Source organism: Camelina sativa, chromosome 4, assembly GCF_030686135.1.
Source record: "Camelina sativa cultivar CO46 ecotype springtype chromosome 4, ASM3068613v1".
NCBI lineage: Eukaryota > Viridiplantae > Streptophyta > Magnoliopsida > Brassicales > Brassicaceae > Camelina > Camelina sativa.
In genome coordinates, this window is record NC_141883.1 from 28712974 (window position 1) to 28736016 (window position 23043).

Consider the following 23043-nt stretch of genomic DNA (forward strand, 5'->3'; position numbering starts at 1 on the left):
TATGGGTAACTCTAATCAACAGGCCCCATGATTTTAACGTGGCCCAAATTAGTTGGAAATATATATTTTTTTTAATAAGAATGTTTTAGTTTGGTTGAAAGTTGATATGATCCAAATTTAATAAAAAAAAAATCTTAACAAATATTTTTAAAGGTAGCTAGTGTGGTCCAAAATCAATTTAAAGTTGGCTACGCTCTTCCAAGTTTTGTTGAGACAATAATAGAAATGAACTTTCCCGTCCTTTGATCGTGGCGGCAAGAAGGGAAATGTAGTTAGAAGTTAGTAAGCAAAAAAGTCAACACAAAATTTAATCACCTAAAAGTCAAAATGAAATTGGAAATGTAAGCATTCCCTACATCACATTTAATGCTTACACATGTTAACCACTAACACCGTCCGCTTAGGATTAGATTATCTAGAAGGTGGGTATATGAAAGTGAGTTACGAATAAAATTGCTTTTGATTTGCATGATGATGAGGAGTTTATGATTATGTGTATCAATTGATTGCCTAACAATATCAATTTGGTAGCAAGTTTTGAAAAATGTCCATTCTTTTTCCATAAACTTTGTCGGATATATGAGTTGATTTTGTTGTGGCTAATAACTAAAGTAATAGTACTAGATTTTAAAGACTATATTTTAAAAAATATATATATATGTTATATTTGTTTGTTATTGTGGTTGTTTATTAATTTTGACCTTGTATAATTATAAAAAATTATTGCATTTATCATGTAGATTAATCTTGGGAGTCGATACAGAGCCTCTGTAGCAGAGGTAAGGAACTTCGAATCTCCTTTCACTTTATGGTTTTGGTTTCTATTCAAACATGGTGTTTGTGTTTGTCATGTGAGATTCAAGACCATGATAAGTTTCCCCATTTCAATCTTAGTTTGATTTTTTTTTCTCCTGGGAAATTGCGTGAAGTCCATAATCACTTTCAAAATCAAAACAGTACGTTGGCTCATTTTTTACTTTATAAAGTAAAGAATCATTTGTTTGCTTTGTAATTAATCGCAGGTTGATAAAAATGCAATTACATGTATCATACTTTTAACATGAAAAATTCATAGGTACTTTACTACGTAGATTAGCTTATGTTCTTAAACATGTGAAGTACGCACAATCATTAAACCTTTCTGTCATCTTTCCTTTAGAACTGAGAATGAGAGTTAATGGAAAACATCCTTTATAAGAAAATATAATAGCCATTAAAATGAAACTTCTTCAGCCTTATGTCGTCTTCATGATAGTCTTTTGTTTTGGAGCCTGTTAATTAAAATCAAGAGACAAATTATAATAGTTTGATAGGATATACGAATAAGCCAATAAATATGAAGCCATCTTCTTTTACAATAAAAATAAACGAAGTCATCTTATCGACCCATCGCAATATCTAGAGGACAGCTTTCAGTTTTTGTAAGAGGGTGACCATGTTTGAAGCGTCAAGTGTATGGCATCGTCTCGGTTCTCAGATTATGACTTTCGTAGCTACGGTGGTGTTGAATTTTGGTGATGGTATAGCTTCCAGTGGTGGCTAAATTGCTGTCTCATTTGTTGATGTCACAAGTATTTATTAGCTCGTTGATTATGCTTCAAGGCCTGGTTTTGAATGTGTCTAACTAGTGCAGTTGCTTTGAGTTGAAATTAGTATTGCGATGAGTTATTGCCTTTGGTTGTTTTTTATTTGTACTCTAGAGGAGCTAGTACGATGTGGTTATGAATAGATTAAATCATGCTCTGCGTTATCCGACTTTGGGAATGAACTTGGTAGAGGGAGCTCACATTGTTTGCAGGATTCGGTTCCTGAGGTTCCATTTTGAGAAAGCTCATGGATTTGATTGACGAGTCGCTCTCACATGACGCGGGAGGCTTCTAGTGGTAAGAGTCGAGCACAATTTGGTGTTTTCAAGTTGCAATCAACCTTCTACTTCAGCTACTTATCTAGGAAGAACTTCAAAATCGTCATCGCTTCATCCAACTTTTTCAGCTTCAACGCTTTGGTCTAGTGGATGGACCGAAATTTGTGTACTACAATTTATGCTTCTATGTTTTTAATATTTTTGCCATGGGACCATTTGTATAGGTTTACAATCAAAACCTGAACTGTTTTCATTTTAATGAAATATTTACATTCTTAGCAAAAAAAAAAATATTATTTATGCTACATGTTTTTTTCTTTTTTTTTAAGATTAAGAATTTTGGGTTGAAATCTCAAAAGATCTATATAATGTCGCTTAAAGATATCTACATTAGCTACCAAAAAGCCTGTCAATAGAAAAAGTTAACAAATTGAAAATCATTGCGAATGGATAAATATTTTATACTACGTACAAATTATATATAACCTTAAACAATTTTACTAGCAAAGCAACTATTTTAAACTTTCAAAATATGTATTCATAAAATGTTAAAATGGGCTATCGCCTGTCAGAAAGTTTTTCAGTGGTTACATATATATTTAATAGAAACCACATGACAACTTCGCCCATAATTGCAAAACCTACTGTGGTATAGATAGAAAGTAGAAAACACAGAAACATGAATTTCAAAATATATTATCATTTAAAAAATGATCTTCAAAATAGCATTTAAAAATAAATATCACATCATATACCAAAAGATCCAGTAATTAAACCGGTATAGTCCTATATACCAAAGAAAGAAGCTAGAACATGGCACAACCACTCAATATTAAAAGCTCAGACAAATTTTTCATTCGAATAGGCTATATTTAACTAACTAGTTCGTCCGGAGCTAGGGTGTTGCAATAAATGATTGCTACAATATTGTTATGCTTGCAGTTGCCTATCAACATAAGTGTGCACACATACGTAAATACGTAATGTAGACATGCGTCAAGCGTGTCCATATATTATAAGCTATGACTTAATCTATAAGTTTTTTTGGATGCCTAATCCCTTGTCATATAACAGACTCATAAACCGACTCGGCTGAGAAAATATATTAACAAATACCTTCTGAATTAAGTTCATTTTCTTAGTATAGTTAACCATCTGAAAATAGTAAGTTTTGAGAATTCGAAGACTTAATTTAATAATAATAAGGGCTTAAAGTACCAAATTTTTTCGTTACGAAGCATTGACTCGAACCTTAGTATACACTATACAGTATCTTATCTTAGATAACTTGAATCGAAAACATTGCATGTGCGTGTTGAAGATTTTCCCGGCATTGTGTTAGGTATTTTAATTAAGTTTTAAGTTTTTTAATTAAGTTCGGCAAGTGAAGCTAGCTAGCCCCTGTAGCCATTTATTGTGGACCGACTTTGAAATAGACCAATATAAAACATCAGTCTACATCCCTAGATCCTTGAGTATATACTAATACTATTTCACATGTAGTACAACCCATTTACAAGTAGGCATCAATATTGCATGACTTTTTTTTTTTGATAGTTAATATTTTCGCTTTCTAACTACCTCATCAATCATCTAAATCAAGCTTTGACTACCATAGTACAAAATGTGTCGTTTTCGTTTTAAAAAAAAAATTGCTTTTAACCTAATGCAATCGGAGAATACTAATTTACACACAAAAAGGCACATCTTAGATTCTTCTAACTAGGTATGGACCATATGGTTATCTCATAATAATGAACTTGAAAGCTCTTCTTTACAGAGGAAGACGTAACTGGGATTTAAGTTGATCAATAATAAAAAGAACTTGAACATTCAGTCAAAATATTGAAGTATGAAAAAACTAGAATAAATAACCATTAATGAAGGGGAATTTGGGAAACACACACGAAAGTCCTCGTCCCATGCCTATCTTAGATGAACGAACACCCTTTACTTAATTGGCTAATTCACAAGTCAATAAAACCCATTTTGCCACGCGGCATGTGCCCACCGTTTTTTTTTTGTCTTCTTTACCAGAAAAAGAAGAAGAACGTATTTGGTAATTTCCACTACTTTAGGGAACTTTAGTTTTAGTAGGTCGACTCTTCACCTTCCCCTTGATAAATAAATAATAAATCAAAAACGCATTTACATCCAAACAGTCAAAATATATACCTAACATACCTTTCCCATGCAACTCGCCGAGACTTTCTTATTTAATTTTTTTTTGAAATTTTTTCTTATTTAATTTCTTATTTAATTTTAACATAGCCTTCGGTGTCTTCACACATACAAACACGTCTCTTCATGCGCTCTCTCGCCTCTATATAAGTATATAGTAAGATAACAGACTGCGGCATACATATCCAACCAAAGTCCCATAAACTGAAAAACAAACACACTTCTGTCTCTTCTTCTTGTTATTCTTCGAGAGAGAGAGAGAAATCAAAGTCGTTAAAAAGTTATGAGTGTGTGTTTAAGGCAGTTAATTTGTTGATCAATTCTTAAACACTTTTTACTCCTTTTTTGTTACTATGGCTCGTATCGTAGCAGCTAATGATGATGATTCCATGGAGCTCAACACCATCTCTTCCGTGCACGATTCAACTTTAGGACAACTTCTGAAGAACGTCAGTGACGTCAGGAAAATGGACATCGGAGACGAGACTCCAGTTCATGAGTCCTTAAACCAAGACTACGACGATGGTTACATGCGTACTGTTCCATTCGTTCTCTCTTTCGACAATCTCACTTACAATGTCTCCGTTCGTCGAAAACTAGAGTTCCGTAACCTCTTTCCACGGGGAAATACAGAGGATCCGGAGATAGCTCAAACGGTGATGCCAAATACTAAAACCCTTCTCAACAACATCTCCGGCGAGTCACGAGATGGAGAGATCATGGCCGTTCTTGGAGCTAGCGGATCAGGGAAATCAACACTGATCGATGCATTAGCGAACCGTATAGCTAAAGGAAGCTTGAAAGGAACAGTGAAGCTAAACGGAGAAACACTTCAATCACGAATGCTCAAAGTCATCTCAGCCTATGTAATGCAAGATGATCTTCTCTTCCCTATGTTAACCGTAGAAGAAACACTAATATTCGCTGCTGAGTTTCGTCTCCCGAGGAGTTTACCTAAATCAAAGAAGAAGCTTCGTGTGCAAGCTTTGATTGATCAGTTAGGTATCAGAAACGCAGCTAAAACCATCATCGGAGACGAAGGTCACCGTGGGATCTCCGGTGGTGAAAGGAGACGAGTCTCAATCGGAATTGATATAATCCATGATCCGATACTTCTCTTCCTCGATGAACCAACCTCTGGTCTGGACTCAACCAGTGCGTTCATGGTTGTTAAAGTGTTGAAGAGGATTGCTCAGAGTGGCAGTATCGTGATTATGTCGATTCATCAACCGAGTCATCGAGTTCTCAGTTTGCTTGACCGGTTAATCTTCTTATCCCGTGGTCACACCGTGTACAGCGGATCTCCGGCGAGTCTTCCGCGTTTTTTCTCCGAGTTCGGGAGTCCGATACCGGAGAACGAGAATCGAACCGAGTTCGCGTTAGATCTCATCCGTGAGCTTGAAGGATCAGCCGGAGGAACAAGAGGATTAGTCGAATTCAACAAAAAGTGGCAAGAGATGAAGAAACAGAACAATCGCCAACCGCCGTTAACTCCGCCTTCGTCACCGTACCCAAATCTAACACTGAAGGAAGCAATCGCCGCTAGTATAAGCAGAGGAAAGCTAGTTTCCGGCGGTGAATCCGTCGCTAACGGCGGAACAACCGCTACCTCCACAACAACCCTAGCTGTTCCTGAATTCGCGAATCCGATGTGGATCGAAATCAAAACTCTCTCGAAACGATCAATGCTCAATTCTAGGAGACAACCAGAGCTATTCGGAATCAGAGTCGCCTCCGTCGTTATCACCGGATTCATCCTCGCCACCGTGTTCTGGCGGTTAGACAATTCGCCAAAAGGAGTTCAAGAGCGGCTAGGGTTCTTCGCCTTCGCGATGTCAACAATGTTCTACACTTGCGCCGATGCGTTACCAGTTTTTCTCCAGGAACGTTACATCTTCATGAGAGAAACCGCTTACAACGCTTACCGGAGATCCTCCTACGTTCTCTCTCACGCCATCGTCTCTATCCCGTCGCTCATCTTCCTCTCCCTTGCTTTCGCGGCGACGACGTATTGGGCTGTAGGGTTAGGCGGAGGCCCAATGGGCCTTTTGTTCTATTGCTTGATCATTTTAGCCTCGTTCTGGTCAGGAAGCTCCTTTGTCACGTTTCTATCAGGTGTGGTTCCGAGTGTGATGTTGGGTTACATAATCGTCGTCGCTATTTTAGCTTACTTCTTGTTGTTTAGTGGATTCTTCATCAACAGAAATCGTATCCCTGATTACTGGATTTGGTTTCATTACCTGTCTTTGGTGAAATACCCCTACGAAGCCGTTTTACAGAACGAGTTCTCTGACGCTACCAAGTGTTTCGTGAGAGGAGTTCAGATTTTCGACAATACGCCATTAGGGGAATTACCTGAAGTAATGAAGCTGAATCTGCTTGGTTCAGTGAGCAAGTCGCTCGGGGTGACGATATCGAGCACGACTTGTTTGACCACTGGTGCTGATATACTGAAGAATCAAGGTGTTGTTCAGCTGAGCAAATGGAATTGCTTGCTCGTCACAGTTGCTTTCGGGTTCTTTTTTAGGATTTTGTTCTACTTCACTTTGTTACTTGGTAGCAAGAACAAGCGGAGGTGAAAAGAATAGAAGAGGGAAGGGGGAAAAAAATTTGCTAAAAGACCCAAATCAAAACATACTTCTATTTTCTATTTGTAATTCCTTGAATTGTTTGAATGAAAAATGTTTTTTCATATATATATATATATAAAGGAACGTTTCCAGGATACCCTTATCTCAAAAAGTATAAAGAAAGAATAAGGACTTCCATATTCACAAAAACGAATTACAAACACATTTAGCTTCTCTTCCAAAAGTTTCCTACTACAACTATGAAGTACTATAAACCTAAAAATGTCATACCTGAACTTGTGTGTGGGGCTGAGGATGTTGATGAAGCCAGAGAGCCTTGGAATTATCTTCATTGTTCTCCTTCAGATCAATAGTTATGATGAACTTCATTTTAGCATTATTGCTTCTTTTTTTCCTCCCATCAGACTATAACAAACATTAAATTTTTTCATCATGTACGTGTAAAAAAATCATTGACATCTAGATTTCGATCTCCATGAGCAACTGCGTCTTCAGGTTCTGGCATGAAGAGACTCGTTGATGACACCTGCACAAGGAATAACAAAAAACCACTCCTCAATCCATATCTTGAGAATCATAGTGAACTTCAAGTCTTACAATAAGGATATAGCAAACCCAAAAGAAGACTTACCTTGGTATCAAGCAGTATATCTCCGTTACTGTCAGTAATGAGGTTAGCACCATGGGTTTTTAGCCATTCTAAACACTCCTCCAAACCATTGGTCTCCTTTTCATCAGTACCTTCGCTTGCAGCACCAGTAAAGCCCAAAACTTGGACTATGTATGAAACCGGGATTGTAGGCCGACAACTCCGAGACATAAAAGTCACAGCCTTGTAACGCATTTTCTCCACATAGAGATCTGCAAACATAACAATTTCATCATATCCTTACATATATATCTAGCCATTCAATTGTTTAAACATATCAAAAGAGTTTTCCTATGTAACATATGTCTCCTACCCATGAGGCAACTATTCATGTTTGGTGCAGTCTTGTAGAGTCTGAAGAACATAACATAATTTCCTGATGTTACAGCTGCACGAACTGAAAGAGCATGTCTAACTGCTTCATCCTTCTTAGCTTCTTCGGATAATCTACGGAACAGAGATCACAAAATTACTCAATGTCATGCACACAAACCCAATTCAAAGGAGTAACCTCTTTGCATTGGTAGGAAGAGATGTTGCAAAACCTAAACTATCAGATAGGTAGCGTTAACATATATAATTCCAATACTATTCCCAGTTGGTCACTCAAAACCATATTTTGATCTTTCCACGAAACTTTAATTTATCAAAGTTTCACATCACTCATCATGCTTAAACGGAGCCCAGAGATGGATATTTATACGTACTAACCTGGACATAGATGATAGCAATTCTCGGTTGTTGTTAGAGTGTAGGGTAATATAGAGTAGACTGTACGCAGCAAACTCCAGAGAGCATCCTTCTATACCTTCCGCATAAAGAGTCTTTAACTGCGACAGGCACTGTAACATAAAATACAAACCAATTCAGCAACACTAAAAATACCTGAGATTAAAATAGACTCCTCAGGAATATGCAACAGATGTATTCTACAAGACTTGGTGGAACAGTATTGCAGAATTTATGCAAACCAAAGTCATAGTCCATAGTAACAAGTCTTCAGAAATATGCGTCAACTTGCCTACCATTATGTCGAGAGCATCTTCCACAATTTTATCAACGTTTACTATATTGATTTTAGAACCTAGAGGCATAACTCGAAACCCAAATTTTTCTACTTGCTAAACTATAGTTGCCAGCTGTTTCCAAACTCACTTCACTCTGAGGTCTTGCATGACATGTTGCTTATTTATTATTTGAAAGTGAGACACCAGTGAAATTCTAGCAGATGTTGGTATATTTTAAATTAGGAAAAACAAAAAGGACAAGTTTTTCAATACCGATTTGATCTAGACACTCTGAATGGTTTTAGGTTGGTACTCCTTAAATTAGGAGAAAGAGAATTTTTTCAATATCCATTTTGATCTAGACACTGAATGATTACTATTCTAAAATATGAAGAGTCTGTGCTAGTGTACCAACCTGATTATACTCAGGTAAATCCCCAGCCTCCAAAGCCAATCTAGCATGTGTTTCATAAACCTGAAATAGACATTGAACATGTAAACATTATAAACATGCTAATTGGGTGACAGGTCCTGTAACTAGGATAAAATCCTCCACCAGGAAATGGATCCTAGAAGCAAGAACACTCAATATCATTCTGAACTCAATAATATACCTTAGCTGTTAAATGATTGTGTATCCGTTGTACTGTGAGATCTTGGCGAATAGACTTTAGCTGATCGCATTTATAAAGATAATTTTTTTGAGAATCCTGAACCATTAACAGAGCTTTTTCCAGCACATCCTCTGGTCTTACCTGAAAATAAGTCAAATAAAAAAAATCAGCCAGGGTGTCAAAAAGATTACGAGGTATAAGATAGTGATATTTACAGTGGCAGGATCCGGTGCAGAGGTAAGGCGGAGATAACGTTTCTCAATTTCCTGGCAAGTTCCTTTAACTGTTAGTGCATCCCAGTCAATGTCTTCCACAGCTCTGCTGCCACTTTCATCAAAAGTTTTGCTAAGCCTCAAGGCAGTGGCTCTTCTAGAATGCAAATTTCCAACATTTCCAACATTTGCATTCTTGGGTTTCGGAAGATCATTCCCTCGGTTGTGCCCTTGAACTCTTTCGAAACGCTTGGAACGACTATCACGTCGCTTCTTTTCCTCGGCAGAACTAGCAAGTGCCACTGCACTGGAATAGTAAGGTGTCAAATCCTTGTCACTATCACTAGATGCCTCATCATCAATGGCCGTAGCTGCACCACCAGAAAACCGCTGTCGCTTGACAGGCCGCTGGAAATTTTTTTTTGCAGAATTTTGCCCAGAATAAGTGGGCTTGAAGCCAATGGCAGCATCCACCTTTTGAAAAATCTCAGAGTTCTGCAAAATTACTTATCAGAACCAGTAACTGCATGAACCAAATTCTAACAGCTAAATACACATTCACCAGTAGCCATATAATATAAGAAGAGAAAGATTAACCTTTTTGTTATTTTCATTTTGGTGATTCCAAGCTCCAAATTTAACAGGACTACTGAAAGTTGAAGCTGGCTTGACAAACGGTTTCTCTTCCAGTAACGGCTCCCATCTACTTTTGGGTCGTCTTGTTGGGCTCTTATTTTGTAACGAAGATATAAGAGTGGAGCTCGACCTGCATTGCAGTGTAAAATTTAGCAGGAAAATAGAAAGTAAATGCACCAACCATATACTAGGGAAGAAAGAAAGTTATAGATCAAGAAGACAGGAGACGAGGGAGGAAATAAGGGCCATACTCTGTGACAGTCACATTTCTGTTCAGGACAGTTGAAAGAGGCTCAGTATCCCAATCCCGAGTATAAAGAGTCTCATCAGTCTTCGCATTCATGATGATCTAGAAATACAAAAATACGCATCAACATGCAAAGCAACCAAAAATTAACAGGGTATTCTACTGACTGCAAAACAATTTTTTCGAGAAAAGGCATGAAAACATCTTAAATATACTAGACATCTACACGGAAGATCAAGTTGGAAGTTAATTCAAATATGCAATAATATTAAGATGAACACAGAGTTTGTCTAAAAAAGAAACATTAATCAAGCTACAAAATTCTAACAACTGAGCGTTCACAATTCCTACAAACATTTACCTCCTTCAGGGCATCCTGACAAGATGCCTTTTCTTTATCATCTTTGCAGCGAGCAAGTGCTCTCTCAACATACCCACGAAGCGATTTCGGGAAGTGTCTAGGCTACAAGCAAGGAGATTATTTATTCCAATGTCAATTGTAAGAAAAAAACAATTAGCCAACACATTAATTTACAGTGGCCAACAATTATATCTACTTCACTTGCTAGGTAATCAACAATTGAAAAAAGGAAACTTACCTCAGGCATAGCAGTGGCATGGTCTTTCGACTTTGGCATTGAAACACTAACATATGCAGGTGTTTGGGCTGCACCTGCCGCTGAACTATCTTTATCCATTTTGGTAAAACCTGATGGCAAGTTTGAAGCAATTCTAGGGTTAGTTGGAATCTGTACTTTGCTTACCCTTTGTGTATCTACTGACGGTGTTGCCTGAGCAGGCTGGCGATAGCCTAACGGTGCCTGGTGAAAGGAAGACTGGGAGTTCAGTTCTTGAGGATATGTAGCTCTCTGATGACCCTGGAAGGGAGTCTCATATAAGGGTTTCATCTCGAGAGGACTCTGGTAATGATTTTGAGGAGGAACATGATGATGCGCTTGCAGGCTTTGTGTTTGATGCACCCAGTAAGCATCGTTAGAGGTACTAACAGCTGCACCAGACTGCGAGAACGATAAAAGAAAGCAATAAGAGATTACATCTAAACTGTTTGCACATAAAATTCAAGAATTAATTCTATGCAGCATTGCTTGGTGGCTAACAGATCAGTTACTATCACTCTTTTACCAATTTAAAAAATTCAAAGGAGATAACACACATTAATCAATAAGCTGCAAGCAGACAAGTATTATGAATACAAATAAACTTAATGACGCAAATTTGGTATACTAAAGTAAAATCTAAACCTGCTGAGAAGGTGGTTGGGATGCGCCAGTTTCCGGCCCCCAGTGTTGGACATAAGACGGAGCATGCTGACTATTTGAAGCAGGCATTTCACTAGTAACACCTGGAACTGGAAAGCTCTGACTATATGCACTCGTGGCAGACAACTTTTCTGTGCCCGGGGCACAGGGGACTTCGGTTTGGCTGTAATATTCTGACCATTGTTGGTAGTTCTGTTGATGATGTACAGGTGTTGCGGTTGCAATAGTAGAGCTAGGTGTGTTAGCAGCATCAGGAGTATAATTTTGATAAGGGTTTGAGGTATAGTTTCCCTGATTCAAAGCAGGAGTCTGGTTGCTGTAATTTGAAGCAGGAGTCTGATTGCTATAGTTTGAAGCAGGAGCCTGATTGCTGTAATTTGAAGCAGGAGTCTGGTTGCTGTAATTTGAAGCAGGGGTCTGATTGCTATAGTTTGAAGCAGGAGTCTGATTGCTGTAATTTGAAGCAGGAGTCTGATTGCTGTAATTTGTACTTGGGTAACTTCCAGCTGTTTGGTTGTTATAATTTGTACTTTGGTAACCTCCAGCAGTCTGATAATCAGCAGGATTGTAGTAAGTTCCTGAATAACTTGCAGTCCCAGCATAAGATCCTGGATTCTGAAATGAGGAAAGAGGCTGAGGAGCACCTGTGTTTTGATACGCCCCTACAGGCTGAGGATATGACTGGCTAGGTTGCTGTTGATAGCCACTGTAGTAACTGGAATACCCCGTGTTAGAATAGTTGTGTGGGTCCGAAGGGGTCTGGTATGGCGTATATCCACTATAACCTTGTGCCATATTTGCAGTTCCAGACGTCGATGAGCTAGTAAAGGACGCAGTATTCGGTATCTCTTGGGCATTGCTTGTGGCAGGCCCCGTTGGCTGTGGATGGTAATAGTTTGAATTTGAATAGTTCCCATTATCCACAGCCTGATGTTCAGCAGAATGCCCTGTCCATGGGGCACTGTCAGACCCAGTTGAGTATTGATATGAATATTTATGTACTTGGCTTCCATCAACACCATATCGATTCTGCATCAGAGAAAAACCATTAGTAGTGGCAAAAGGTCTGGGAATCCTCATCTTTATTACAATAAAGATACACCAAACAAAAAAAAGCCAAAGAGTGAAAAGAAATATAGACAAACAACAAACAGAAATTTTTCATCTCTAATCAAGGCTATATCTACGCTAAAAAGCCTTCCACAGTCTCAAGTCAATCAGAAAGAACCTTAAACATTACACCTTCAAACGTTCATGCATAAGTGATCAACAACAGCTAAAGTGTCTTAACCAAACCTACGGATTAATATAGCAAAAAGTACTTAACAGTTTACATCTTTGAGATGTTTTTAGAAAGGTAAATTACTCGAGAAAACCATAATGCTCGTAAAAAATACTATTCTTAAGGAGAAGAATGAAATTTCTGAAGTTCACACACACCAGGTCTAAAATCAAAAATCACTTTCTTCTTCTACTGCATAAACATACTGAATATGCAAAATTCCTCTAAACATTTACAAAGGTGTACTAACAAACAACATAACTTGCTATAAAGATCAACATAATTTACCCATCAAAGAAAGCAAGATCAATTGTTCAAAAGACGCAACAAGAGATTGTTAATTACCTCAATGGAATTAGGGTCCATTGGTGCTACGGCCTGAGTGTTCCCTCCTTGATTCATCCTATATCATCAACTTCCTGCAAAAGCATAACACATACGATTGAACTCACTTTCGAATACACATTTAAAAAAAAAAAAAACCTCATCGAAAAGCCCTAAATAGCAAAACAAAGCAGCAAAGAATTTGTACCAGTGACGCTCCAATTTGTGTATTATTCTCGTTCGTGTAGAGACCGATGAAGAATCGAATTGAAGATTAGTATAGTAAAGCCAGGATTTGAGATCAACAAAAAAAAACCAAAAACAAAGGTAACACAAAAAGGAAACGAATAGAACAGAACCAAAATAGAAAAGAAAAAAAAAAACAAAGAAGGCAAATCTTAATATGTATATATATAATCTATAGGGAAACAACAAAAAAAAGAGATGTTGTCACAAATCAATCGGAGATTACAGAACACGGGAGAAAAATCTGGCCGAAGAGGAGGAAAAACAATTTTGTTGTGCCGGAGGAGACGAACAAGATTGTCAATTTTTTTGTTGTACGGTATTACTTACTTGCGTCGACGGGTCGGGTCGAGTCTGTCCGCGTGGGTTTTATGTAAAGCCTTTTTAATTGGGCCCATTATTCATCTACACATGTCTATAATGTCCACGTAAGTTAATGAGATAACACGTATGAAGCTCTCGGCTGCTGAGATGGCAATAGTGTCAACAATTTTTACGCACGACTTATCATCAATTCATTGACTATTTTAAGATATCGTTTATGAAAAAATTAAGACTAAGAGTTAAAATGTTTGGGAGAGTTACTGTATGACTATGAGAATCAATGTCATTGTCGAACAGATCATCACAGTCAAGGACTTGAAATCCTTTCTTGAAAAGAATGAAGGAACATTAGTGGAAGAGCAAAATCTATTTTGGTGGTAAGACTTTGTTCTTCAAGAAAATATACGGACTAGAGAAGAGGAACCACCGTATAATGTCAACCTACGAGAGAATTTTTTTTAATATAATGATATACCTAATGGAAGAACTTAATTTGAAAAGATGTTGGTAGGGGAATTGACACCTCCAACATACCGATCTAAACCCGATTAAAGAAACCGGTTATTTAAACCGGAAGCTCGACTTTGAGAAGGATTTCGTCTTTCTAGGCCCAACGGCACCGAGAAACCCAGTTCCGAGGTGACGAACCGACATCCTAGATCGCCTAGCGGTTGACCTGATGGGAAATAAGAAACTTTCCTAATCAGCTCGGCCGTGATATGGAAAGTGGATATATTCAATAGATCTAGGAAAAACTATAAATAGAGGGGAACTCTTTCTTGTAAGATGATCCAGCAATTAAAACAAAAACCCTAGTTCTTCTTTGTTCTTGAGAGAAAACCTAGCTTATTCTCCAAGAGATTTCAATTCGTCTTTGTTTGTTTACTTCAATCCGACTTCTTGAAGAGAAAGTGTTATTGAATTTGTTCCCCTTTAAACAAATTTATTGTAGAACCTCAGTTTCTACAAAAGAGGAGAGGTGTGAGCTAGAGAGAAGAGGAGAGGTGTGAGCTAGAGAGTTTGAGAAGTGTGTTTATATAGAGAGGGACATGCAATTTTACTCTTTTGTATTTTTTTTTTGTACGATCTCCTCTCTCACCAGCGTCATATTAATGTTATACAGCATACTCAATTTTACTCTTTCGTATATTTTTGTTTTACTCTCCTCTCTCTCTCATCAATTAATGTCATAGCTATTTACATACTTTTATATATTAACGTGCGGAAATCGTTTTTCATACATGCATGTAATGAATAAATATATATAACCTAAAAAACTATGTCACCAAAACCATTCACGTTTTTAATCAAGAACAATCGGATGAAATGGAAGTATATATATAGCTTTTCCAAACTTTAACAAATTAACGAATGATTTTAAAATTACTACAATAGGGACTTTATCTAAATTTTATAAAAGGCTTAAGATAATAGTAATTTAAGTTTGAATTACCACCTAAAATCTCTAACACCAGTTAACCACCTCTACTCTCTAATTTAATATATTACCTAAGAAGATTTCTGTTGAGTCGAGGGCCCATCACTCTCAAATTCCCCCTTACCATGAAAGAAAGGGGATATGGTGCACTCTGCATGCGTTCCTCCTCACTCCTTGCGTTACCCATTATTTTTTTGTATGATACAAAAAGTAACGTTACCCATTAATTTTTGTATGGTACAAAAAGTAAAAGATTTATGACATTATCCATGCACTTATTGACTCGTACAAACATAAATGTTTATATGGTTAGGAGAGTTAGGACTTGTAAAGTCATTTTCTTTTTCTTTTTTCTTGTCTCTCGCCATCCTAAACTTTGTATTCTTTGCATTAATTTCATTAAGTTATTGGAATATACACTTTGTATTTTTTTTTTCTTGTCGTTTGATAGAACCCAAATAACGTTTAAGACAAAGAGCAAAATATAATTATTTTCAGGATTTGAAGACTCAAAATGGATGTACTTATTATTGTTTCGGATGTTAACACTTTGCGGTGGTGAAGGAAAACGTGGATGGGACGACAATGTAAATATTTATTCTTACTATATATAAAAAAAAACACAAAAAACAAAATGTTACTATATGCTACTATTACACCCAAAAAAAAAAATGCTACTATGCAAATCGTTTTAGACTCTTATCGGAAAGCGTACGTATATTGCATTCTCTCGTGACCTATCCGCCCAGAAGTGTAAACATGCTATTGGAATCACTGATTTCTTTTAGGCTGACCTTTAACAGTAATTAAAAGGTTTTCTACATTATATACATATGTTTTCATAAAGTAAAGGGAAAAGAAAAAAAAAAAAAAAAAAAAGAAGAGTATACTCTCTCGTCAATCAGGAGTTAGTTACAACTTACAAGTATAACTAAAATTATTGGAATCAACAAAAACGTGTTTCCAAAGGGTGTCAATAAATACACATAGTTCAACACATTCATCTATTAATTGCTCCTTTCATTCTCTCTCATCGGAGATCAATAATTTACTGGTACGTACTCTCTTCTATCTCTCTCAAGTTTTGCTTTGTTTATAACAACTACAAATTTAGTTTTAAGTTGTTAATGTAGGTACCCATCAGTTGATTTTATTATAATTATATTAGATCGATCAACATCACACAATAAATAGCTAGCTACCCATCAGTTTATTGCTCTATATGTGATTCTTGGATCATTTTGGTGTGTCTTGTTCTGTATTTGAATAGGGTAGTGTACCACCACCAATCACAGATACACTATAAAACTTGAAAATACATACTTTATTGGGTTTTGATAATTTAGTAGTTTGTTTTCATTTTACAGTATTTGAAGATTCAAAATAGCCAAACTCTACCGGAAGTTGGCACTCTACGGTGGTGAAGGAGGGCGTGAATGGGACGACGATGTGTACGAGGGTGTAAGAAAAGTGTATGTAGGTCAAGATATCAATCGTATCACTTACGTCAAATTCGAGTATGTGAAGGAAGACGGCCAAGTAGTAACAAGTGAATATGGGAAAATAGCTCAACAACCCAAAGAGGTTCTCCCACTGCATTTATTCCATTATTTCACATTCTTAATTTTCTACATTAATTTTGTATAACTCCCACAGCAACAATAAGACAAACCATTATACTACAATCTCGGTTAATTAAAAAAAATTATTTAGTATATTTTAGTTTTTAGATTTTTTGTTTGGTTAATAAGTGTTAACTTCTTTTTTTTTTTTTTTTTTTTTCTTTTTTTGTTAACTTCTTGACTGAAATAATGATTAATTCATCATATACAGTTTGTACTTCAATATCCGGACGAACACATCATAGCGGTGGAAGGAAACTACCGCGGAGTGGCTCTATGTGCCACGGAGGTGATCACAAACCTCGTCTTCAAGACCTCAAAGGGTAGAAAGTCTCCATTGTTTGGTCCAAACTTGCTTGGCATTACCACCGGTACAAAGTTTGATATTGAGGACGGGGGAAAGAAGATCGTAGGATTTCATGGACGATCGGGTAATGCTCTCGACGCTCTTGGAGTTTACTTTGTACATGGCTCTCTAACCCCGTCGTCGTCGCCGCCTGTTTACAAGCTGGATGCACGAGGAGGTCCAGGGGGGCGTGCATGGGATGATGGATCTTACGGCGGCGTTAAAACGTTGAGCATTGGTCAAGATAATTCTCGTATCACTTATTTAGAGTTCGAGTACGAGAAAGGTGGTAAGTTAGAGACACGTCAACATGGGGTCAAAGGAAAAACACCATTGAAGGTACTTTTTACTAGTTGTTAATTAATTATTTCAATAAATCGTAGAAAAAGGTTATATGTAGTATGAAGTTCCGCAAAACCGGTTTATGTTCTTGTAGATATATACATGAATTTTCATTTCTTGCGACATAAATATTCTTAAATTTTGATTTTGTAGCAGTTTGAGCTTAACCCGTATGAATACATCAAATCGGTGGAAGCAACCTATGATAAGCCGGACAATTTCCGCAATATCGTCATTACATCGCTTACGTTCGAAACATCAAAGGGGACAGCGGTATTTTGTGGGTCTAAGGTGGGTAAGAAGTTTAAGCTAGAGCAAAAGGGTCGCAGGCTTGTAGGGTTCCATGGAAAGGACAGTTCAGCTATTGATGCTCTTGGAGCATATTTTGCACCTCTCCCTACTCCGACTCCTATGATTCCAGCCAAGAAACTACTAGCAATAGGCGGCAACGGAGGAGTTGCATGGGATGATGGTGTCTACGATGGTGTGAGGAGGATACTTGTAGGACAAGGAAACGATGGTGTAGCCTTTGTCAAGTTTGAGTACAAAAAGGGCAAAGACCTTGTACCCGGAGATGACCATGGAAAGAAGACATTACTTGGAGCTGAAGAGGTCATCTTTAAAGACAACAATATGTTTTATTTAGTTTTAGTACATTCTCTAAACTAATTTACACTTATCCTTGTCTAGTTTTGTATCTTTGCAGTTTGAGCTTGAAGATGGTGAATATCTCATATAAAATGGATCCCTGAGAGATAGCTCATATGAATGACTTTGTCCGGTTCTTTTTGAGACTTGGGCAAAAACTCAATGAATGGAGTCTGTTTGATTGATGTAATGAGTACTATTTTGAATACATACAAATCGGCAGCGGCTTTTAGTGTGACTTCATCGCCCCATTCGGAGTTCTTGGACATGTTCTTGACATACTCGGAGAAGCTCATGTTATTAATAAATTCTTTGTACATCTTTGGATGAGTTTTAAGCTGATGAGGAAAACAGAGTCATCAATCAATCAATCATCATATATGACACTACTACACGTAAAAAAAAAAAGAGGACAATCTGCATGCAAAGTTAGGAAAAGTTTCAAGATTGATTTACCTGTTGTATGATTTCTTGTCTAACAAGTTTATGAAGAGCCGAGTTTTTATAAAGTTGATCAGCTAAAGCACGGAACTGAAATAGAATTGACAAAAACGAAGAAAAGGGTTATTCATAAATCATAATAATACGATCAAAATATTTATATCAAGTTGATTGAGTATAATTTAATCCAGAAACATTCATTACCTGGCAATTTCCATCACTTTGCATCTTGTATTCGGTGAAACCTTCCCACTCCAATCTGAAAAGCCAGGAAAAAAATAAGACATATATATATAGTCGAGATTATCGGAAAAAAAAATTTGAACAAGTTTACAAGAAGAATCGATTCATACCTATACTCAAGTATTTCGCGATCACTAAGATCGTCCAAACACATCGACTTAGTCTGGCTGTTAGACATCTTTTGGGATTTGATCGACCTCTCCTCTCTCTCACAAACGATTAGGGTTACGATTTAAGGTTGATTGGAATTACAATTCTTTTCTGATTACTATTTGAGATTTATAGGGTTCTTTTATAGACAGGAGAGTTAATAGATGTTCAAAAAAAAGGAAAAAACAAAAAGGAAAGTTACCCGGAAAAAAAAACAAAAAACAAAAAGGGAAAGTTTCTGAAAGGCAATTTTTTTTTGTAAAAAAATGATAGGCATTATTAGGTTCTAAATTTTTTGTTAAAAACAATAGAAATAATGTAAAAAAAAAGTTAGATACCAATGAGATTTTAAAATTTTTGGATGTCCAATGGTAGAACTAGGAGGTTCTAAAAATTTAAATTTAAAAAAAAACTCAAAACTTGTAACACAATTAACTGAGATGCTAAAAACCAGAATTTATTTTTTATCATCAAAATCATACTACCAACTAAAGGTATATGAACAGATGAGACTCAAAATTACGGAGCAACAAACCTTCTCCGTGAACCAAAGGAATTATACAACTGATCACATAGAACCTGCAGGACAGAGACTTGAGCAGGCTTCTTCGTCTTTGCTAGTTTTGCCAGCTTGGTCCTCGTCCCTACTGAGACAACAAGCCAGCAAATGAAAATCAGAACCTCTCGTCACAAGATAACAGATTTTTAACAACACAGAACATAACACAAACATTGAGAGACCCATTCACAAGCAATACCAGAATTAACACAACACAAACATTGAGAAAATAGAATTACAAGCAAACTGATTTACAAATAAGTACCAGAACATAACACAAGCATTAGCACAACACAAACATTGAGAAAACTGATTTACAAATAATTACCAGAACATAACACAAGCATTAACACAACACAAACATTGAGAGAAACGATTCACAAGTATTACCGAACATAACACAAGACATCATTGATTAAAGAACATAACACACAACAGTGCATTGATCAAAGACAGACACAAACATTGATCAGATAGACAAGAAAAAAAGACACAGGAGCGGAACCCACCTCAGGAGTTCATTGTGCTTTGGTGGATCGATCGTCTTGCAGGGCCAAATTTCCTCCTATGAAAGTATCATAAAGAGCTTGCAACGTTAGCCAGAGAATGTCTAGTTGAATGCAAAAATTATTGCTTTTCAGCAAATCCAACTTCAACATTGAAACCCAAACAGAAGAAAAGAGAGAACGGAGAAGGGAGCGTACTTCTAAACAATCATTAGTTCAGATAAAGAAGGCAGCTTTAGATTAAGAGATTGGATCCAAAAACAAAAACATAACCGCATTACACTTAACATAAACCATAACCGCATAACAAAACATAATCGAAAGAAGCTAGAGACTGCCTATCTAGCAAGAACACATTGACAATAAACATAAACAAGGAAAAAACTTATTTTTTGTCAAAAAAAACAAAGAGAAAACTTAAGACAGAACATAAAGAAACAAGAAGACATTGACAAGAACATATACAAAGAAAAATTAGCTTGTTATTGATTCAAGCAGAATCCGAGACACAAACCGAGACTGTTATTGATTCAAAAACAGAGTCTGTTATCGCTTGTACTTCCTCTAGCTTACCTCGTCTTATGCGGATATTTCGATGATTTGATGGAAGGTAAATGGAACTGCTCCCATGGCGTGGATCAATGGAATCATTGGTAATTATTTTCAAGATGTAATATAAAGGCATTTGCAAAAATACTCTTATTCTATACCCTTTTGCAAAGATACCCTCAAATCAAATATATTGTTTTGCTAAAATGAATTTTTTTGTATGTTTATCTTTTATATATTGGAAGTAAATATTGTGAATTTATTTTGTTGTTGTTTACATGTTATTAAGAGTATGTAAATTTTATAGTAAAATGATCTAAAATTTTAGAGTAAAGAGTCCTATACTCAATCTTTTGCATATTATTTTTTCTAATGAAAGTAGTTGAATTTGATTTTATTGATTTTGTAGAAGTTAAATAATCTGATTATCAAAGATTTATATATATATATCTTAAAAATAATAATTAATGGTTTTTATTTAATCATTAATTTAGCTTTTAAAATAAAAATTAACTAATTATAAGAATGAATATATTAGAGATATATAAAAATATTTAGATATTGAATTGAAAATATTTTTTAATCATGAAAAACCAAAAATGTTTATATATAATATTTATTATTTTTGATTTTAAATAGAAAAAGAAAATCTTAATACATTTTTTTATCAACGCCGGAGTCAACGTCGGTCTTCGCCGGAGTCAGTCGACCGGTGTACCGGATTGTATGTTTATAGTGTTGACCACATAATGTCATATAGTTCATGCATATAGCCATGTAATACATATACTTTGTATAGTTGAATATACGATAGTGATGTATTCTGCTATACTTCGTGTAATTAGTCATCTTGATTCAATCATTTCATCTATCAGGCTCATTTAGACCTGATATTATTGGGCCTTTCATCTATTAGAGATTATGATGATTTTTTCTTTTTCTCTTATCCCAATCTGTTCCTACTATATTCTCTCTCTCGGCGACTACGATACTTGGACATTTCACTGTGTTATATGTTAAAATTTCAACGTGTATTTGCATCCCTCAAGGGGAAGGGTTTGGTATATTGGAAAAATAATTCATGTTTGTTATGACGACACCAGCTTCACCAGGAGAGATAACTTTTGAGAGCCCAATAGAACCAAAAAAAAAAATATTAATTAATCCTTAACTTTGGTTGATGAACTAGCATTATTAACGGGAAAATATCAAAAAATTCCACAACTAACAAATTTGGGCTCGTTAGTTTGTAAACAACTTGTTAATTTGTAAACCACGCTAACATACTCGTTTAAATTTGTAAACAACTTATATAATATCGTTTATCGACTTAACGGCGTGCATGAAATGATTAAGTCAATGAAATTTTATTATTTTATCAAAGTCAAACTAAACTTTGTGATTAAAATGATATTTCTAATGCTTTTTTCGTTCCAAAATTGAAAGTTGGTGATTTTTTCGACATTTTTCCCTATTACTAACTAAAATAAGACATTCATTTCAAAACACATTTTATTAAGATAATGATGGACGACAAACTAGAGGGTTTTTCATACATTCATTATTTAGGATAGATAATATAGATGGTGATAATTAAGATAGTAGGGGTTAAAGCTTTAAGCCTTCTTCTCAACTGGAGCCTCATTGGAACTCCCTCCAATTAGCCTGACCACCATTTGCAGAGTGGATCCCTCCTTGATAAAGTAATCTCCAAGGCATGAATTATCATCGACCAGCATCTTCCCACCAAAATAGATCCTTTGCTCCTCCACCAATGTTCCTTCCTTCCTTTCTAACGATGGACGCCAAACTAGAGGGATATTCATACATGCATAATTAGGATTGATATATAGATTGATGGGGATAAGATAGAAGGGGGTTAGGAATTGAAAGTCTTAATTAAAGCTTTAAGTCTTCTTAACTGGAGCCTCGGTGGAACTCCATCCGACAAGCCTGACAACCATCTGGAGACTGGAACCTTCTTTGATAAATAATCTATGATTGTCGAATTATCATCAGCCAACATTTTACCACCAAAATAGATCCTATGTTCTTTAACTAGGATTCCTTCCTTCCTTTCAAGAAAGGATTTCAATTCTTGGATTGTGATGATCTGTTCGTCAGTGACATTGACCGTGATAGTTTTGCCTTCTAGAAGATCTGCATTTTCGGTGATGTTTTTGTTTTTGTAGCTATGCAGAAAATGGAGAACTTTGTTAAGGGTTCCCAAGACTTTGTTAATGGTTCCCAAGACTATTCTCGGCAAAATATTCATTTCAAATTATTAACTATGTAGTATGACATTGACGAGAGAAGATGAATTAATTATTTTGATGAAACTGCAATAATTAAAAGTGGGTTGAAATGAAATTGCATTAATTCCTTTGGAGAGGGCAAGGGAGAGAGAGAGGAAAGCATTTTGCTGGTTAAAATCACCAAAATATAAAAAATAAATTGGATATCTTTATAAAATAATACATTTTCAAAACTTAATTGGATTTTTAGTATATTTGCTATTTATAGTTAAAAAGATAGATGGATTTTACTCTCCTCTGTCTCTTGCTCTCTCTAAAGGAATTGTTGCAATTTCATTTGAAACTTTTTTTTTCATCAAAAATAATTAATTCATCTTTATACTATTATTTTTGATCTCTCATAGTGTATTCTTATTATTTATCGCATTTATGACGGAGGCCCTCGTGAACCACGAGTTGATTATTAAAATGTTTCAAAGATTGTCAA

The 23043-nt window shown here is 36.0% G+C and overlaps 3 protein-coding genes and 2 long non-coding RNA genes across 8 annotated transcripts; 2 read left to right on the forward strand and 3 right to left on the reverse strand.

Moving 5' to 3' along the window:
* Positions 1 to 4069: 4069 nt before the first annotated feature.
* On the forward strand, positions 4070 to 6770 carry LOC104782384 (ABC transporter G family member 1). Its single transcript, XM_010507298.3, has one exon. The coding sequence runs from the start codon at positions 4399 to 4401 to the stop codon at positions 6622 to 6624; it is 2226 nt and encodes a 741-aa protein (XP_010505600.2). The 5' UTR covers positions 4070 to 4398; the 3' UTR covers positions 6625 to 6770.
* Positions 6712 to 14465, reverse strand: LOC104782383 (SAC3 family protein A). 4 transcript variants are annotated; one of them, XM_087510997.1, is made up of 17 exons: positions 14299 to 14465; positions 13992 to 14133; positions 13096 to 13898; positions 12909 to 12982; positions 11926 to 12310; positions 11264 to 11830; positions 10601 to 11020; positions 10363 to 10464; positions 10006 to 10103; positions 9716 to 9884; positions 9122 to 9613; positions 8907 to 9047; positions 8708 to 8767; positions 7997 to 8127; positions 7599 to 7732; positions 7268 to 7497; positions 6712 to 7162 (listed from the first exon to the last, which is right to left on the reverse strand). In XM_087510997.1, exons 6-17 carry the CDS (start codon positions 11348 to 11350, stop codon positions 7067 to 7069), a joined length of 2160 nt encoding a protein of 719 aa, XP_087367123.1. In that variant the 5' UTR covers positions 11351 to 11830; positions 11926 to 12310; positions 12909 to 12982; positions 13096 to 13898; positions 13992 to 14133; positions 14299 to 14465; the 3' UTR covers positions 6712 to 7066. The 4 variants fall into 4 exon arrangements, with proteins under 4 accessions (XP_087367123.1, XP_087367121.1, XP_087367122.1 ...); XM_087510995.1 differs by having other exon boundaries at positions 11264 to 12310; XM_087510996.1 differs by having other exon boundaries at positions 13096 to 14465.
* A 1804-nt stretch (positions 14466 to 16269) lies between these two features.
* Positions 16270 to 18362, forward strand: LOC104784275 (jacalin-related lectin 23-like; the record flags this gene model as incomplete). The annotated part of the gene is made up of 4 exons (XM_087510999.1): positions 16270 to 16479; positions 16729 to 17202; positions 17359 to 17817; positions 17912 to 18362. Coding segments are annotated over 4 exons (1176 nt in total), but the record flags the coding sequence as incomplete, so codon positions are not given.
* An 836-nt stretch (positions 18363 to 19198) lies between these two features.
* LOC104782385 (uncharacterized) lies at positions 19199 to 20452 on the reverse strand. Its single transcript, XR_767003.2, has 3 exons — positions 20326 to 20452; positions 19756 to 19811; positions 19199 to 19334 (listed from the first exon to the last, which is right to left on the reverse strand). It is a non-coding gene; the product is annotated as an uncharacterized LOC104782385 (long non-coding RNA).
* Positions 20453 to 21795: 1343 nt separating this feature from the next.
* On the reverse strand, positions 21796 to 22550 carry LOC147946298 (uncharacterized). Its single transcript, XR_015597254.1, has 2 exons — positions 22224 to 22550; positions 21796 to 22111 (listed from the first exon to the last, which is right to left on the reverse strand). It is a non-coding gene; the product is annotated as an uncharacterized LOC147946298 (long non-coding RNA).
* Between the last annotated feature and the right edge of the window lie 493 nt (positions 22551 to 23043).